At 41.7% G+C, this 19890-nt stretch overlaps 1 protein-coding gene and 1 non-coding gene across 2 annotated transcripts in view; one reads left to right on the top strand and one right to left on the bottom strand.

The window, feature by feature from the left end:
* Positions 1 to 19890, top strand: part of DNAH6 (dynein axonemal heavy chain 6) — a 279376-nt gene that overhangs the window by 200607 nt on the left and 58879 nt on the right. The window contains exons 61-63 of the mRNA XM_006055830.4: positions 5746 to 5979; positions 13811 to 13946; positions 18470 to 18639. Coding sequence (XP_006055892.4) covers positions 5746 to 5979; positions 13811 to 13946; positions 18470 to 18639 — 540 coding nt within the window. The remainder of the gene's footprint in view (positions 1 to 5745; positions 5980 to 13810; positions 13947 to 18469; positions 18640 to 19890) is intronic.
* On the bottom strand, positions 271 to 343 carry TRNAE-UUC. The gene has a single exon. It is a non-coding gene; the product is annotated as a tRNA-Glu (tRNA).

Genomic DNA, 19890 nt, shown 5'->3' with positions numbered 1-19890 from the left:
TGCCTGGGAAATCCCATGGACAGAGAAGCCTGGCAGGCTATAGTCCATGGGATCACAAAAAGTTGGACACAATTGAGCACAGACATACACACACACACACACACACACACACACACACATTAGACCAAGCAAGGTAAGGAGAGGTAAATCCTTTCATTCCACCTAAATGATTCTGATAATGCTTTTCTCATTGTGGGTGTTTTGCAATTCATGCTTTTCAAGGTTTTTGTTTTTTCATTTTACCATGCCTCACAGCTTGAGGGATCTTAGTTCCCCGACCAGGGATTGAACCCAGGCTCTCAGCAGTGAAAGCACTGAGTCCTAACCACTGGACCACCAGGGAATTTCCATGCTTTTCAAGATATTAAAATCTCCTTTGAGCAATAAAAATGAAAATGCTCTGAAAATTTGTTGGACTGACAGAAAAAAAAAATTGTAGGATGAATCATCAAAACACTGGAATTTTGCAGTTTGGAAGGGAAACTAGAAACCCAAAACACAACTGCAGGTGACACCCTGGCCAAGACATCCTCTACCAAACCATCCATGAATCCGTTTCACACTGAAATCATTTAGGGTGTGTCAGGATTCACTATGTTTTATTTGAGCGCCAAACTTACCACCTCTTCCCTGGACTTTAAACTCTGCCTCTTGTCAGGTTGTTAAAGAACGCCCAGTCCTCTTTTCTTCTGAGTGTGTTAAAGTAACAATTCCATTATTCTTTGTTGACCAAACTCTTCCAATTCTCTAGAATAAGGGTATGCCTCCTTGAAGGTCTGTAAAAAAAAAAAAAAAAAAATTTTATTGAAGTAGAGTTGATTTGCAGTATTGTGTTAGTTTCAGGTGTTTATCAAAATAAGTCAGTTATACATACACATATTTTTGTTTTGTTTGCTCAGTCTTTAAGTCATGTCCAACTCTTTGCAACCCTATGGAATGCAGAACATCAGGCTTCCCTGTCCTTCACTGTCTCACAGAGTTTGCTCAAACTCATGTCCATTGAGTCAGTGATGCCATCCAACCATCTCATCCTCTGTCACCCACTTCTTCTCTTGCCCTCATCTTTCCCAGCATCAGGATCTTCTCCAATGAGTTAGCTCTTCACATCAGGTGGCCAAAGTATTGGACCTTCAGCTTCAGCATCAGTCCTGCTAACGAATATTCAGTGTTGATTTCCTTCAGGATCCACTGGTTTGGTCTCTTTGCAGTCCAAGGGACTCTCAAGAGTCTTCTCTAGATTCTTTTCCCATGTAAGTCATGACAGGGTATTGAGTAGAGCTCCCTGGGCTTTTAATTTTAGGGAATGGAGGTTTGTCTTTTGGTGAGGAGCCTGAAAATCAGCTCTTGTACTCCATCCTGTTGGCAGGAGAAGTGGATACAGCGAGGCCTGCACAAGGGCTGTGCAGCATTTTTAGGGGTGAGTGAAGCACACTTCTTGACCCCGATCTGCCTTGGTCCTCAGCTGGCTTCCAGCAACTAGTCACCTTTGACCTACCTGATCTCCCCACAAGCAATGCATCTTGACCCCTCTAAAGGTGATCAAAAGATTGGGCATCCTGACCTCACCTCACATCGTTGCCCTTTGTGCTGTGGATCCTCAAGGCTGAAGCCACATGAACGGCCCTCCCCAGTCACCTCTGCAAGATGCCCATGCCCATGACTTCCAGGCAAGCCCATCAGTTCAGGCTCTGCTCAGCTTTATCACACAGCCTGAGACCCTTGGGAATTTTTGGATCTTCTCTCCCTCATCCCCTTGTGCTACTTGGAAGTGGCAGGAAATGGGTGGGGCTGCTTCTGTCCCTCTCACATGAAACCTCAATGCCAGCATCTCTGCTGCCTTCCTGATATTCTTGTAATGTGTGTAGGGAATCTTTTGGGAAGTAGACCTGTTCCCAGAATTTCTACGTGGGAATCAAGGTAGAAGTCTCCTTTAAAATTGAGAGTGTATGTTCAGTTGTGTCCAGCTCCTTGTGACCCCATGGACTACAGCCTGCCAGGCTTCTCTGTCCATGGAATTTCCCAGGCAAGAATACTGGAGTGGGTTGCCATTTCTTTCTCCAGGGTATCTTCCTGACCCAGGTATCAAACACATGTCTCTTGCATCTCCTACATTGGCAAGCAGATCCTTTACCACTGAACCATCCAGGAAGCCCCCTTTAAAAATGGTCTCTCTTAAATTTCAAAGAAAAGTCTTGCACATTCTTCCCACACACTAAGAATTATCTTGTGGAAATGCCAAGAAGAGGGCATGGCCCTGACATCCTGCCCTGCTAAAACCATGCAACCCAGAATAGGACTTGAACTTGCGGTCTTTTAACCGAGATCAGGTCTGGTCTCAGGGCTTAATGAAGCTCACATTTTTTGATGTCTTATCACAGAAAGAATTCAGTGATAGACAAGGTGATAGGTAAGAAGTGAATGTATTTAGAGAGAAACATACTCCACAGACACAGTGTGAACTATCTCAAAAAAACCAGACTGGCCCCAGGGTATGGGGATGTCACTTCTTATGGGTGTGGGTAATTTCATGAGTGGGAGGAGTATTCCAGCTATTATGGGGAAGGGGTGGATTTCTAGGAACTGGGCCACTGCCCACATTTTGACATTTATGGTCAACCTTGAAATTGTCAACCTCCCTGATAGCTCAGTTGATAAAGAATCCACCTGCAGTGCAGGAGAAGGGATAGGCTATTCACTCCAGTATTCTTGGGCTTCCCTTTTGCTAAGCTGGTAAAGAATCTGCCTGCAATGCGGGAGACCTGGGTTTAATCCCTGGGTTGGGAAGATCCCGTGGAAAAGGGAAAGGCTGCCCACTCCAGTATTGCGGCCTGGAGAAATCGCAGAGTCGGACACAACTGAGTGACTTTCACTTGGAATTTTCTTGGCACCTGTGGGTGTGTCATTTAGCTTGCTGATGTATTACATGAGGCTCAAGGTCTAGGAGAAGTCAACTAATCCACCATCTTGAACCTATTTGATTCTAATCAGTTTATGTTGTGTCCTTGGGCTATGTCATTGTTTTAAAGGTTGTGCCCTGCCCACTTCTCTCCTGTTTCACTTAGACCTTTTATCCAAGTTCAGTTCAGTTCAGTTCAGTCACTAGTCATGTCCGACTCTTTTTGATCCCATGAATCGCAGCACGCCAGGCCTCCCTGTCCATCACCAACTCCCGGAGTTCACTCAGACTCACATCCATCGAGTCAGTGATGCCATCCAGCCATCTCATCCTCTGTCGTCCCCTTCTCCTCCTGCCCCCAATCCCTCCCAGCATCCGAGTCTTTTCCAATGAGTCAACTCTTCTCATGAGGTGGCCAAAGTACTGGAGTTTCAGCTTTAGCATCATTCCTTCCAAAGAAATCCCAGGGCTGATCTCCTTCAGAATGGACTGGTTGGATCTCCTTGCAGTCCAAGGGACTCTCACTCAAGATTCTTATCCAACACCACAGTTCAAAAGCATCAATTCTTCGGCACTCAGCCTTCTTCACAGTCCAACTCTCACATCCATACATGACCACTGGAAAAACCATAGCCTTGATTAGCTGGACCTTTGTTGACAAAGTAATGTCTCTGCTTTTCAATATGCTATCTAGGTTGGTCATAACTTTTCTTCCAAGGAGTAAGCGTCTTTTAATTTCATGGCTGCAGTCACCATCTAAAGTGATTTTGGAGCCCAAAAAAATAAAGTCTGACACTGTTTCCCCATCTATTTCCCATGAAGTGATGGGACCAGATGCCATGATATTCATTTTCTGAATGTTGAGTTTTAAGCCAACTTTTTCACTCTCCTCTTTCACTTTCACCAAGAGGCTTTTTAGGTCCTCTTCACTTTCTGCCATAAGGGTGGTGTCATCTGAATATCCGAGGTTATTGATATTTCTCCCGACAATCTTGATTCCAGCTTGTGCTTCTTCCAGTCCAGTGTTTCTCATGATGTACTCTGCATAGAAGTTAAAAAAGCAGGGTCACAATATACAGCCTTGACGTACTCCTTTTCCTATTTGGAACCGGTCTGTCGTTCCATGTCCAGTTCTAACTGTTGCTTCCTGACCTGCATATAGATTTCTCAAGAGGCAGGTCAGGTGGTCTGGTATTGCCATCTCTTTCAGAATTTTCCACAGTTTATTGTGATCCACACAGTCAAAGGCTTTGGCATAGTCAAGAAAGCAGAAATAGATGTTTTTCTGGAACTCTCTTGCTTTTTTGACGACCCAGTGGATGTTGGCAGTTTGATCTCTGGTTCCTCTGCCTTTTCTAAAACCAGCTTGAACATCTGGAAGTTCATGGTTCACGTACTGCTGAAGCCTGGCTTGGAGAATTTTGAGCATTCCTTTACTAGCCTGTGAGATGAGTACAATTGTGCGGTAGTTTGAGCATTCTTTGGCATTGCCTTTCTTTGGGATTGGAATGAAAACTGACCTTTTCCAGTCCTGTGGCCACTGCTGAGTTTTCCAAATTTGCTGGCATATTGAGTACAGCACTTTCACAGCATCATCTTTTAGGGTTTGAAATAGCTCAACTGGAATTCCATCACCTCCACTAGCTTTGTTCATAGTGATGCTTTCTAAGGTCCACTTGACTTCACATTCCAGGATGTCTGGCTCTAGGTGAGTGATCACACCATCATGATTATCTTGGTCATGAAGATCTTTTTTGTATAGTTCTTCTGTGTATTCCTGCCACCTCTTCTTAATATCTTCTGTTTCTGTTAGGTCCATACCATTTCTGTCCTTTATTGAGCCCATCTTTGCATGAAATGTTCCCTTGATATCTCTAATTTTCTTGAAGAGATCTCTAGTCTTTCCCATTCTGTTGTTTTCCTCTATTTCTTTGCATTGATCACTAAGGAAGGCTTTCTTATCTCTTCTTGCTATTCTTTGGAACTCTGCATTCAGATGCTTATATCTTTCCTTTTCTCCTTTGCTTTTCGCTTCTCTTCTTTCCACAGCTATTTGTAAGGCCTCCCCAGACAGCCATTTTGCTTTTTTGCATTTCTTTTCCACGGGGATGGTCTTGATCCCTGTCTCCTGTACAATGTCACAAACCTCAGTCCATAGTTCATCAGGCACTCTATCTATCAGATCTAAATCTATTTCTCACTTTCACTGTATAATCGTAAGGGATTTGATTTAGGTCATACCTGAATGGTCTAGTGGTTTTCCCTACTTTCTTCAATTTAAGTCTGAATTTGGCAATAAGGAGTTCATGATCTGTGCCACAGTCAGCTCCTGGTCTTGTTTTTGTTGACTGTAGAGAGCTTCTCCATCTTTGGCTGCAAAGAATATAATCAGTCTGATTTTGGTGTTGACCATCTGGTGATGTCCATGTGTAGAGTCTTCTCTTGTGTTGTTGGAAGAGGGATTGACTAGTCAATCTCATCCAAACTGTCAATCTCATCCAAAGTGATTATCAAATGTGATTTGAGGATATGAGAAACTGGTTCTGCCAGCTCATCTTCATTTTCCATTTTCTGTCCCGCATCAAGATGATCCCTACAGAATAGTAAAGAATTTGGCATTGGTCCATTTCTGAAAAATGGGGAGAGGAAAAGGAACACACAGAACACTACATATAAATGTGTCAATTGGGGATGAATCCTGGACTTTGTCATTGTACACTATTCACCTCCTGTGCTACTACACATTTAGTCACTGAATTTGGGGGAGTCCAGGTAAAGAGCAAGGATTTTTTTTTTTCCTTCACAAAATTAAATTAAATCAGAGACACTGATAGAGTTCTCTTTCACAGTTGTTCAACACAACAATTGAGACATCTGTAAGGATAGATGATCTACAGCAGCGCATGGAAATACTGCTGGAACAGACTCTCCTAACTGCTTATGTCAATGTGTCAAGAGGACTTTTTGAACAACATAAACTGATCTACAGCTTTATGCTCTGTGTTGAGATCATGCGTCAGCAAGGAAGATTAACTGAAGCTGAATGGAATTTCTTTCTCCGAGGTTCTGCAGGACTGGAGAAGGTACCTGTTTCAAGTTTAAACAGTGAATGTTATTAGATAGAGCTCATAAGCACCTAGCAATGCTCCACAGTGACTCTGGTAACTGAAAGTTTTACCTTCAGCTGTGTATCCCACTGGGAGTCTGGGACCCAGGCTATAACTTAGTCCTGTCTTTAGTAGCTGTGTAGTGACTATAACATTTGACCTCTTTATGCAGCAGTGTCCTCACCTATAGAAAAGGGATGTTGGAAGTAACCAGTAAGCTAGCATATGGTGAAGCCAAATCCAGCCTCTCCACCCTGACACCAAGTTAAATCTTGGAGACAGAGTTTTGGGTGAAGTAGAAAAAAATAACTTTATTGCTTTCCAGACAGAGGGGGCCACAGTGAACTAACACTGTGTATCCCAACCTAGAGGGGATAGTGAGGAGTTTTAGAGTAATGGTTCAAAGGGGTGTGATCAGCTTGTGGACATTCTTCTGAATGGTTGGTGGTGAGGTGAGTGGGAGTCAGCATCATCAGCCTCTGGTTCCAACCCTTCTGGTGTCTCCATGCTTGTGGGCAGCCTACCATCATTAATATTTAACTTCTCCCACCTGGTGGGAGTTTCAGTACCTGCAAAACACCTCAAAAATACTGCTATGTATATCCCTTGAAGGGGAACCAGGCTTTGCCCCAAGGCCACACTATTGTTTCTTGACTGTTTCCCCCTTTTCTGCACATCCCCTCCCTTCCCTTATTAGCAGCTGATTGAACCTGCTTCTTGCTGACAAAGGTCCATCTAGTCAAAGCTATGGTTTTTCCAAAGTCACATATGGATGTGAGAGTTGGACCATAAAGAAAGCTGAGTGCCAAAGAACTGATACTTTTGAGCTGTGGTGTTGGAGAAGACTCTTGAGAGTCCCTGGGAGGGCAAGGAGATCCAACCAGTCCATCCTAAAGGAGATCAGTCCTGAATATTCATTGGAAGGACTCATGCTGAGGCTGAAGCTTCAATACTTTGACCACCTGATGCAAAGAACTGACTCATTAGAAAATACCCTTATGCTGGGAAAGATCTCCTCCTGAAGGCAGGAGGAGAAGGGGATGAGATGGTTGGATGGCATCACAGACTCAATGGACATGAGTTTGAGTAAGCTCCAGGACTTGGTGATGGACAGGGAAGCCTGGCATGCTGCAGTCCATGGGGTCTCAAAGAGCTGGACATTACTGAGTGACTGAACTGAACTGAACTGAACCTGCTTATTGGAACTCATGGAAGGTTATAGAGGCTAAATGAAGCCTATTTCCTGTAATCAAGAAATGAAGGACACAGAAAGGTTTTGGGCCTATGAGACCCAAGGGTCCTGCTTGGTTTCAATTGGGAACATGTTTTGAAAAGTTGACCATTTACAAATGGGAGAGTTAAAATCCAGTAAAAATAGTAATTCACACATCTGACCATAGTGTTTGTGAAGTCATGATCCTCTCTTGCCTGGACACATCTTTCATTATAAAACATGGGGAAGAATAGAACTTGCTTGTTGCCTTCTGTAATAACATAATGTTTGTCTAACTTGCTCCAGTCCCTCTAACTGGCCTAACCCGCCCACATACCACAGACCTGGTCACACAGAACAGAAGCACAGCCACTCGACCCTTGCCTACCATCCAGCCCAACTCTAAACTCTTGGCTTTGTTCTGTCCATCTCAAGCCCTGCCCTTGGCCCCTACAGACCTGACACCTGCACGAGCTTGCCAGTATTTGAGCCTCAGTGTATCACTGGGACATTGGACTTCAGGTTTTTGTCTGACCCAGCACTCTGAGTCAAGCCCAGGCAAGACCTCTCCACCCAACAGTCCTGCTTCCCTGACCCTCACCCACTCTGCATACATATATATTCTATTAATCCTTTCCTAACACTGTTTTCTTGCCTTTTCCTACTGTTCATGGGGTTCCCAAGGCAAAAATACTGGGGTGGTTTGCCATTCCCATTTCCAGTGGACCATGTTTTGTTAGACTAAAGGTCTGTATAATCAAAGCTATAGTTTTTCCAGTAGTCATGTTCCAATGTGAGAGTTGGACCATAAAGAAGACTGAGCACTGCAGAATTGATGCTTTCAAGCTGTGGTGTTGGAGAAGACTCTTGAGAGTCCCATGGACAGCAAAGAGATGAAACCAGTCAATCCTAAAGGAAATCAACCCTGAATATTCATTGGAAAAACTGATGCTGAAGCTGAGGCTCCAATTCTTTGGTCACGTGATGCAAAGAGCTGACTCATTTGGAAAAGACCCTGATGCTGGGAAAGACTTAAGGCAAAAAGGAGAAGAGGGTGGCAGAGGTTAGATGGCATCAATGACTTAATGGACATAAATTTGAGCATACTCTGGGAGTTAGTGAAGGACAAGGAAGCCTGGCATGCTGCAGTCCATGGGGTTGCAAAGAGTCAAACATGACTTAGCAAATGAATAGCAATATTCAGACCAGGCAAATCTATAGAGATAGAAAGCTTTCAAAGTTTAGTTCCCAAGCACTAAATTTTCAAAGAACTAGTTTTAGCTGTTTAGGGCTAGAGGGCATGGGCAGGTGGGAGGGAAATTGCTAGACACATCATGGTTAGTGTGTGTGTGTGTGTGTGTGTGGAGATGAAATATTCTATAATCTAAAATTGACTGTGGTCATGGTTATGAAAACTGTGAATTTACTAAAATACACTGGATTGTATGCTTTAAACAGATGAATTCCATGGTATGTGTATTGTATCTCAATAAGCTATTTTAGGGCTTCCCAGGTGGCTTAGTGGTAAAGATCCCACCTGCCAATGCAGGAGACATGGGTTTGATCCCTGAGTCAGGAAGATCCCCTGGAGAAGGAAATGGCAGCCCATGCCAGTATTCTTGTCTGGAGAACCCTATGTACAGAGGAGCCTGGCAGGCTGTAGTCCATAGGGTCGCAAAGAATTGGACATGACTAAGCCACTTAGTATGCATGCAAAGCTATAAATGTAATATAAAACCTCCTTACCTGCCTCCTGAGAAATCTGTATGCACATCAAGAAGCAACAGGTAGAACTAGACACGGAACAACAGACTGTTTCCAAATCTGGAAAGGAGTATGTCAAGGCTGTATATTGTCACCCTCCTTATTTAACTTCTATGCAGAGTACATCATGAGAAATGCCAGGCTGGATGAAGCACAAGCTGGAATCAAGATTTCTGGGAGAAATATCATAACCTCAGATATGCAGATGACACCACCCTTATGGCAGAAAGCGAAGAGGAACTAAAGAGCCTCTTGATGAAAGTGAAAGAGAGTGAAAAAGCTGGCTTAAAACTCAGCATTCAAAAAACAAAGATCATTGCATCCAGCCCCATTCAGTTCAGTTGCTCAGTCATGTCCAACTCTGCAACCCCATTAACCACAGCATGCCATGCCTCCCTGTCCATCACCAATTTCCAGAGTTTACCCAAACTCATGTCCATTGAGTCGGTGATGCCATCCAACTATCTCATCCTCTTATCGACCCCTTCTCCTCCTGCCCTCAATCTTTCCCAGCATCAGGGTCTTTTCAAATGAGTCAGCTCTTTGCATCAGGTGGCCAAAGTACTGGAGTTTCAGCCTCAACATCAGTCCTTCCAATGAACACCCAGGACTGATCTCCTTTAGGATGGACTGGTTGGATTTCCTTGCAGTCCAAGGGATTCTCAAGAGTCTTCTCCAACACCACAGTTCAAAAGCATCAATTCTTTGGTGCTCAGCTTTCTTTACAGTCCAACTCTCACATCCATACATGACTACTGGAAAAACCATAGCCTTAACTAGATGGACCTTTGTTGACAAAGTAATGTCTCTGCTTTTTTATATGCTGTCTAGGTTGGTCATAACTTTCCTTCCAAGGAGTAAGTGTAGTTTAATTTCATGGCTGCAGTCACAATCTGCAGTGATTTTGGAGCCCAAAAAATAAAGTCTGACACTGTTTACACTGTTTCCCCATCTATTTGCCATGAAATGATGGGACCAGATGCCATGATCTTCGTTTTCTGAATGTTGAGCTTTAAGCCAACTTTTTCACTCTCCTCTTTCACCTTCATCAAGAGGCTCTTTAGTTCTTTGCTTTCTGCCATTAAGGGTAGTGTCATCTGCATATCTGAGGTTTTTTATATTTCTCCTGGCAATCTTGATTCCAGCAATGCTTCTTCCAGCCCAGAGTTTCTCATGATGTACTCTGCATAAAAGTTAAATAAGCAGGGTGACAATATACAGCCTTGACGTACTCCTTTTCCTATTTGGAACCAGTCTGTTGCTCCATGTCCAGTTCTAACTGTTGCTTCCTGACCTGCATACAGGTTTCTCAAGAGGCAGGTCAGATGGTCTGGTATTCCCATCTCTTTCAGAATTTCCCACAGTTTATTGGGATCCACACAGTCAAAGGCTTTGGCATAGTCAAGAAAGCAGAAATAGATGTTTTTCTGGAATTCTCTTGCTTTTTTGATGATCCAGATGATGTTGGCAGTTTGATCTCTGGTTCCTCTGCCTTTTCTAAAACCAGCTTGAACATCTGGAAGTTCATGGTTCACGTACTGCTGAAGCCTGGCTTGGAGAATTTTGAGCATTCCTTTACTAGCATGTGAGATGAGTGCAGTTGTGCGGTAGTTTGAGCATTCTTTGGCATTGCCTTTCTTTGGGATTGGAATGAAAACTGACCTTTTCCAGTCCTGTGGCCACTGCTGAGCTTTCCAAATTTGCTGGCATATTGAGTACAGCACTTTCACAGCATCATCTTTTAGGGTTTGAAATAGCTCAACTGGAATTCCATCACCTCCACTAGCTTTGTTCATAGTGATGCTTTCTAAGGCCCACTTGATTTCACATTCCAGGATGTCTGGCTCTAGGTGAGTGATCACACCATCATGATTATCTGGATCATGAAGATCTTTTTGTACAATTCTTCTGTGTATTCTTGCCACCTCTTCTTAATATCTTCTGCTTCTGTTAGGTCCATACCATTTCTGTCCTTTATTGAGCCCATCTTTGCATGAAATATTCCCTTGGTATCTCTAATTTTCTTGAAGAGATCTCTAGTCTTTCCCATTCTGTTGTTTTTCTCTATTTCTTTGCATTGATCACTGAGGAAGGCTTTCTTATCTCTCCTTGCTATTCTTCGGAACCCTGCATTCAGATGCTTATATCTTTCCTTTTCTCCTTTGCTTTTCTCTTCTCTTCTTTTCACAGGTATTTGTCCCATTACTTCATGGCAAATAGATGGGGAAACAATGGAAACAGTGACAGACTTTATTTTCTTGGGCTCCAAAATCACTGCAGATGGTAACTTCAGCCATGAAATTAAAAGACACTTGCTTCTTGGAAGAAAAGCTATGACCAACCTAGACAGCATATTAAAAAGCAGAGAACATCACTTTACCAGCAAAGATCCATCTATGGATCTTTGAAAATCCAAAGCTATGGATTTTCCAGTAGTTATGTATGGATGTGAGAGTTGGACCATAAAGAAACTGAGTGCTGAAGAATTGATGCTTTTGAACTGTGTTGGAGAAGACTCTTGAGAGTTCCTTGAATTGCAAGGAGATCAAATCAGTCAATTGTAAAAGAAATCAGTCCTGAATATTCATTTCAAGGACTGATGCTGAAGCTGAAGCTCCAGTACTTTGGCCACTTGATGGAAAGAACTGACTCGTTAGAAAAGACCCTGATGCTGGAAAAGATTGAAGGCAGGAGGAGAAGGGGTTGAGAGAGGATGAGATGGTTGGATGGCATCACAGACTCGATGGACATGAGTTTGAGCAAGCTCTGGGAGTTGGTGATGGACAGGGAAGCCTGGCATGCTGCAGTCCATGGGGTCGCAAAGAATTGGACATGACTGAATGACTGAAATGAACTGAACAGAACTGATAAAAGCCTCAGGCAAATATTCATTAAATTTTCAAAGATCTAGTTTCAGTCTACAATTATAGCTGTTTCTCTGTCTCTTTTAAAACTGTTTACCCACATGTAAGAGCTTCATGGAATATTGCCAGATGGCATAATATTGATACTTTTCCCTGAAATTGCTGGGAAGATGTGAAATGATTAGACATATACATACTCATCCCAGCTGGAAGGAGAGTACTACTTGTCTTGCTACTTATTTGGCTCTACTTCTCAGATTTCCCCGTCTCCTAGAAGTGAGAACATCTAGGAACTGGATTTGGAAACTAGTTCTCTAGAAAAAAAATAATCAATATAAGAATATTTGAGGGGTGGGGAGAGACGGTGTGGCATGTTGGAGAACAGGCTACAAGTAGACTTTACAGATTTATTGTTAACCCTTCACAAGATCAATGACTTTCAGCACATGTCAACATGAAAAGCTTTCATCAGCTGCACTTAATTTCAAACACCAACAGGTAGAATTGTGCCGGGGACCAGCCCCGGCTGATCCAGGGTATTCGAAGGAGAGACGGCATAGGCGAGGGTCAGGGAACAACTGCTTAATTACACGTTAATTAAGGATACAAAGAGTAATAGAATGAGGATAGCTCAGTGAGGAAATTCAGTGGAAAAAAGCGGCTGAAATAAGGATAGCTCAGTAGGAAAATTCAGTGGAGAAAAGAAGCTGAGTGGCTTGGATTACGCGGAAAATCAATATAACCCGTGACACCAGGTTAGCTCTGACCACGGAGGCCGCAGGCGCCCTCTCGAATAGCGGAAGGTGCCCCACCTTAGACACCTTCTCGAGTGGGTCTTAGAAGCCCAGGCAAATAAATGGTCACAGAGGACATCCGTGCTCCAGATGGACACTCAGCTGGAATTTAAAGGGAAGAATGACATGGGGAGACCAAGTTTCAGTGAACAAGGCCCGCACTTTATTTTCCAAAGTAGTTTTTATACCTTAAGTTATGCATAGAGGATAATGGGGGAAGGGGTAGAGTCATGCAGCAAGCCAGGCTTTCTTCCTGCAAACTTATCATATGCAAAAGTTCAGGTGATTGACATCATCTTCTGGCCCGGAGGCCTGTTAACATTTTAAGAAACTTATTTTTCTCTAAAGGTGATTATTCCAAAGTCAGGCACCAGCCTCCAAAAAAGCATTGGACAAAGCTGCATTTTACATTTCTATACACCCATTATATCAATCAATACACTGCCAAGGACACAGTAGGTAAGGAGTATGGAGACTTAGCAGCAAACATTGGCCCAACAAGTGAAAAACCCTTCACCAATACAATTTCTAATCAATCTTTTAACTACTCAAAGGAATCTGTGTTTAGGCAGTTTAGAACATCTCCTGCCTCTCACAGTTGGGAGGCTCTGAACAATCACATGTGGCCGGAAAAACCCATTCAGGCAGGCTAGAGGATTTCCAAAGGAGTTTGTAGGTTAAACACTGTCACACCCAGGAATTATTAACTGGAGCTGTAAGCTAACTCTTTTTTCAGAGAGAGGTAGTGGGAGACAGCCCCCCGTAAAGTCAGAGGTGTAGGTGAAAGCACAAAGCAGAAAGTAGGCAGACTCTGGTTTTGGGGGTAGATGCTCGAGAATTTCCAGGGGGACTCCTGAGGCTCGATCCCGCCTTTGCGTATGCCGAGCCTCCTTCCTCATGACCTTTGTCATGGGCGGAGTGCCTCACGCTGGCTCCCGGCAGTGATAGAATTCCAGTTGAGCTATTACAGATCCTCACTCAATATGCAATATGCCAGCTCCCGGCAGAATTGATTCAACAGCATATCTATTTCACCGTATCTTATATCTGTCCTGGGAAAATGGTTATTTTTAATATGCTGTTAGAGTTTGGTTTTTCACTTAGACAAGGTGAAAGCATATTCTTGGTTGTCTTTGTGAATTACTATTCGCTTTTTTTCTGTCTTCTAACAGGAACGCCCACCTAAGCCTGAATTTCCCTGGCTGGTTACCGCCACGTGGTTCGCCTGCTGTGACTTAGAAGAATTATTTCCAGTTTTTAAAGGACTTACACAATATATAGTGTTATTTCCTATTTCCGTACGCATAGGTAATACATCAAAAAGGATGGTTGTAAACAAATTCATGAATCCTAACTTTAAAAGTCTCCTTTAACCTCTTCTGCAGTATCAGTATTTTTCACTAGGAAAGTCTTCATTTTTAAGAAATTTTGAATTACCTGTTTTCCCAGTTTCTTGAGGTAAATGCTTGGCCCGTGAATTTTCAATATTTCATGTTTACAATTATACCCATTTTAAGGAGATGCATTTACCTCCAAGTATTGTTTTAGCTTCATCTTATACTGGTTTTGGCTTCCCTAGTGGCTCAATGGTAAAAAATCTTCTTGCAATGCAGGAGACACAAGTTCAATCCCTGAGTTGGGAAGATTCCCCTAGAGAAGGGAATGGTATCCCACACCAATATATATTCTTGCCTGGAGAATCCCAAGGACAGAGGAGCCTAGGGGCTACAGTCCACGGGGTGGCAAAGAGTCAGACACAACTGAGCATGGCAGGTTGTACTTTTTTTTAACTTCTTACTGAGGGATAGCATACATATGGAAAAGTACACAAATCAAAATCAACAGCTTGTTATAAAATACTGACCAATTCTGAGCTACCACCCAAGTCAAGAACTAGACCAGCACTAGCATCGCAGAATTCCCGTATATTCCTTCATAGAACCCTTTTCCTCTTTCCCAAGGGTTATGCCTGCTCTGAATTATAACAGTCGATGTTACTCTCCCCCCATGTTTTACTATGTGTATGTAATCTTTGCTGTTGTTGTTTAGTCAATAAGTCATGTCTGACTCTTTTGCCACCCCATTAAAAGTAGTTTGCCAAGTTCCTCTGTCCATGGGATTTCCCAGGCAAGAATACTGGAGTAGATTGCCATTTCCTCCTCCAGGGGATCTTCCTGTCCCAGGGATTGAACCCACATATCCTGCATTAACAGGCAGATTCTTTGCCACTGAGCCACCAGGGAAGCCCCATGTAAACCTTAATTCAAACCTATTAATTATGGTATTTATTTTACTGTTTTTTACACCTAACCAGTCATTTCTAAGAGAGATATATTAAGGTACACCACTATCACAATTTCTCTGTAATTCTAGAATTTCTCCCATTATATCTTGTGGAACTGATGTTGTTAATTAAGCATAAATAGGTTTAGGGTGATTATCTTCCTAACAAGTAAAATACCTGAATAGTGCTTTTTGCCTTAAAATATATTTTCTAATATTAGTATTATTAAATATTATTACAGCAGAATTGTCTTCATTAGTATTCCCTCTGTATATTTCTGCATTCTTTATTTTTATCTCTTCTGGGTCATCATCATGTTTCAGTGTATCTTTAGTAGGATTTTGTTGTTTTGAGCAACATGGCAGTCTCTTTTTAAACAAGCAATTTTTAATCCAACTATTGTAAAGTTGGTTATACCTCTATTTCAGTGGTTCTCAACTGGGGAAGATTTTGTTCCCCAGGGGACATTCTGAAGATATTATTGGATCCCACAACTGGGGTGGTGCTACAGACATCCAGTAGGTAGAAACCAGAGATGTAACTAAACATCCTACAACCAGAACAACCCTCCACAACAAATGACCACTTGCAAATGACCACTTGGACCAAATGGCAGTAGTGGCAGAGTTGAGAAAATCCTCATTTATTTGGACTTACTTCCGTCACCTTATTTATAGGGATTTTTTCCTTGGCATGCTTTTCTTTATTTTTTACTTCTTTCTTGCCTTCAGGTCAGTTGTCCACATCCTTTTTTTTATTTTCCTTGTACTGATTTGAAGTTGTGTGTTCTGTTGTTATTTTTAGTAATTATTCTTCTACTTCTCATATGAATGGGTTTTTTCCTGAGTACACCCAGTAACTGTGGTGGTTTAAAGGCTATGTGGACCAGAAATTCTGGGATCCTTATATGCTCATTTGATTTCTAAATAACGACTAGGAAAAATAAAATACTCTTCAGTAAATAAACCAAATGAAACTTGTGTTTCTATATTGTGGACCAATTAAACTAGATGGCTAGAGGAAGAGGTAGAACACAGAAGAAAAATACTCATAGGAGAAGTCTAGTGATGGACAGTTGGGGAAATACCCAAAGCAGAAGGGCTAGATGGAGCTTCATAAACATAGAGGCAAAGAAAGAGGTGAAGGTTGAAAGACAAAGTAATTCTGAAAACAACTCATCATGTTTGGACAAAAGACACCATTTATTACTGTCATCTGAGACTAAAATTTTAGCAATTTAAAACAACTTTCTTGCTTTCATTTGTTAAATTTCAAGGTTGATTCTGGAAATCCTGCAGAATCATGAAGGTTTGTGTGTGGTAGGATGGCTTGTGTTCTAAAAGTGAGCTTTAGATTTTTGCAGGTGAAGTTTAATAATTAATTTCAAAGCCACTCACCTTCAAAGGCTTCCTAACTGCCTTAATCTTGTGCCTATGTGTTTCATGTTCTATTAGTTGGGAGTTAGAATTTTAAATTATCCTGCCTTATTAGCCAAAGCCCTAGTGACCATTACATTACAATAATGAGAACCTGAGGGGAAAAGAAGTCCTTTTGGAATAAATGTTTCCACTACCTGGTTCTTAGAATAATGCATCCACTAAAAAGTGCTGTGGTGTGCTCTACCCTGTGGTCTCAGGCCATGTAATTGTCTATATTTCACATAGAAATTAGAAGTCTTACAGAATTACCTACTGCCCCAGGGTCATGGGCTTAAGTGGCACTAAATTTCTGTCACCAGCTCTGTAGCTGCTATTGTTAGGCCCTCAGAGGAGAGCCCCACAGACTAGCTGGAGAAAGTCATTTTCCAGCCTGCCGTGGAAGCCAACCATTTAGTGTAATATTCAACCCCAGCAGCCTATTTCATCACTAGATGGTCGTGTTGTCTGCTGAGCAGCTTACAGCAGCACATTGTGCACCCTGCAGGAATTTCAGTGCTAACTCTTGTTCAGTCGCTCAGCCATGTCCAGCTCTTTGCCACCTTGTGAACTGCAGCATGGCAGGCTTCCCTGTCCTTCACTATATCCCTGAGTTTGCACAGATTCATGTCCCTTGAGTTGATGATGCCATCCAACCATCTCATCCTGTCTCCCCCTTCTCCTCATGCCCTGACTTTCTCAGCATCAGGGTCTTTTCCAGTGAGTCGGTTCTTCATATCAGGGTGGCCAAAGTAGTGGAGCTTCAGCTTCAGCATCAGTCCTTTCAGTGAATAGTCAGGGTTGATTTCCTTTATGGTTGACTTGTTTGATCTCCTTGCAGTCCAAGGGACTCTCAAGAGTCTTCTCCAGCACCACACTTCAAAAGCATCGATTCTTCAGGACTCATGCATAATGCACAATTTATTCATATGTTATTTATATGGTAAAAAAAAAAAGTATATATGCCTAAATGTTTTATTTGCTTCATCTGTCTCACACATATTTTATTTGCTTCATCTGTCTCACACTAATAATTGTGTTATTTTCTATCACTGTTATGTTTTTTTCTGCTTTTTCTTCTTCATCCAACAGTGATGGGGGTTCTGGGGGCATTTTTTGGGGTGGGGCTGCACTGGGTCTTTGTTGTGGCACTCGGGCTTTCTCTAGCTGCAGCACTCAGGCTTAGTTGCCCTTTAGCATGTGGGATTTTAGTTCTCCAACCAGGGATTAAACCCACATCCCCTGCATAGGAAGGCAGATTCTTAACACTGGACCACCAAGGAACTCCCAGCAGCAATAGTTTGATGTATTTTTATGCTATTGTCTGACATATATTGATTTATTTTATTATATTTTTATTATTGGGTTCATATTGTAATTAATATAACTTGACCTATTTTGCCCCATTTAATTATGTTTGCCTTGAATTCTAATATAGCTAATGTTACTCATCACTTTTTATCACTTAGGGTTGGGTTTTTGTTTGTTTGTTTGTTTGTTTTTTTGCTCACATTTGATTGATATATCTCTATGCATCCTTTAATTGGTAACTTCTCTGTCTTTTGTTTTAACTTCATGTTTTGTAAGTGGTTTGAATTCATTTTCTGATCCAATTTTGAATTCAGTATTTCCTAATTAAGTTGGGTAGAGGGAGATTAATATATTTACATTTGCAGTAAGGAAATGGCAACCCACTCCAGTATTCTTGCCTGGAGAATCCCATAGACAGAGGAGCCTGGCAGGCTATAGTCCATGGGGTCACAAGAGTCGGACATGACTTAGTGCACTGTCTGTCTCAAAAAACTGATAGTAAACATAGAAATTTTTTCCTTACCAAATATACTTATTTAATGGGTTTCCCAAATGGCTCAGTGGGTAAAGAATCCACCTGCAACACAGAAGACACAGGAGATATGGGTTCAATTCCTGGGTCAGCAAGATCTCTGGGGGAGAAACGGCAACCCACTCCAGTATTCTTGCCTGGAGAATCTCATGAACAGAGGAACCTGGCAGGCTATAGTCCCAAGGGTCGCAAAGAGTCAGACACAACCAAGCAACTAAATACACACATTTATTTAATATCACAGTCATAGCAACTATAATTAAAGCATGTTTTAAAATTGTGTTTCCAGGGTCTTTTGAGACTTATATTAACCCACCTGATCAGGACGCCTATTCTATAATGAAGGAGAGTGATCAACTCATAACAACGGAAAGGGTGCCCACAAGCTATAATTTTTGGCATCCAGAACTAAGTTCTTTCCATAAGTTAATCCTTATTAAATGCTGTAAAGAAGAAAAGGTAGGATATTTTTCATTAAAGAACTGTGTTATAATTATTTCTGCTAAAGCTCGCCAGCCAGTTATGATTCATGGACTGATGAGATTTATTTAGAAAGTAACAATGGCCAAATTTGGGAAGTGGTTTGTGACTTTGTGTTTTTAGTAAGAAATGGAGACTTTGTGTTATCAATAGAGCACAATATTTTATACAGGAAATGATGAGAGAAAAGGCTGGAGAGTCATCCAGGGACCTAGAGGAACTTCCTTAATGTTGCCATGGGGAACTTGTGCTTCCTGCCAGGGAGGTCGGGGCTCTGCTGGATGGTGTTAGCAAGGGACTGGTGAGCCTTTCACAACTTGGCAGCAATAGGAAGTAGGCATTTTAACAGAAAAATAACATAGTTACCAAGACCAGTGTGAAGATGGTTGACATAATTATGTAAGAAATTATGGCAGCTTGCATAAAATAGAATGAAATAGCACCATTTGCAGCAACATGGATAGACCTAGAGATTATCATATTAAATGAAGTTAAGTCAAACAGAGAAAGAGAAATATCCTATGATATCACTTATATGTTAAATCTAATTTAAAAAATGATACAAATGAACTGATTTACAAACCAGAAACAGACTCATATATCTTGAAATCAGGCATATGATTACCAAAAGAGAAACATGAAGAGAAATAATAAATTAGGAGGTTGGGGTTAATATATACCCACTACCATATATAAACTAGATAACAAGTACCTACTGTACAGCACAGGGAACTCTACTTAATATCCTGTAATAATCTATATGAGAAAAGAATCTGAAAAAGAATGGAGATATATACATATATACGTATACATATAATTCACTTTGCTGTACACCTGAAGCCAGTAAAACATTGTAAATCAACTGTACTTCAATAAAAATTGTTTTAAAATTATGGCAACCTGCATTAAGATAGAGGTAGTAGATTAAAGAGATGGAGGGGGATGTGGAGATGGGGCAGCGAGTATGGCTCCTGGTTTTGGCATGGGGGCCAAAGGGGAGAGTTGTATCAACAACTAGGCAAATGTCAAAGGAGAAACATGTCAGATAAAGACGCCACTGAGTCTTCAGTATCTACCAATATCAAACTGTATAGTAGTCTGGGGACCAATTAATATCTGGGTAGAAAACTTTAGAGAGAAATACAGCTTAAAAAATAGAGATTGGGGAATTATTAACATTGAGTTGGAAAGTAAAACCACAGGAGTTGTTAAAATCGTAGAGGAATAATA

This window comes from Bubalus bubalis, chromosome 12 (assembly GCF_019923935.1).
Source record: "Bubalus bubalis isolate 160015118507 breed Murrah chromosome 12, NDDB_SH_1, whole genome shotgun sequence".
Taxonomy (NCBI): Eukaryota; Metazoa; Chordata; class Mammalia; order Artiodactyla; family Bovidae; genus Bubalus; species Bubalus bubalis.
This window is presented reverse-complemented; position numbering and strand designations above follow the sequence as displayed.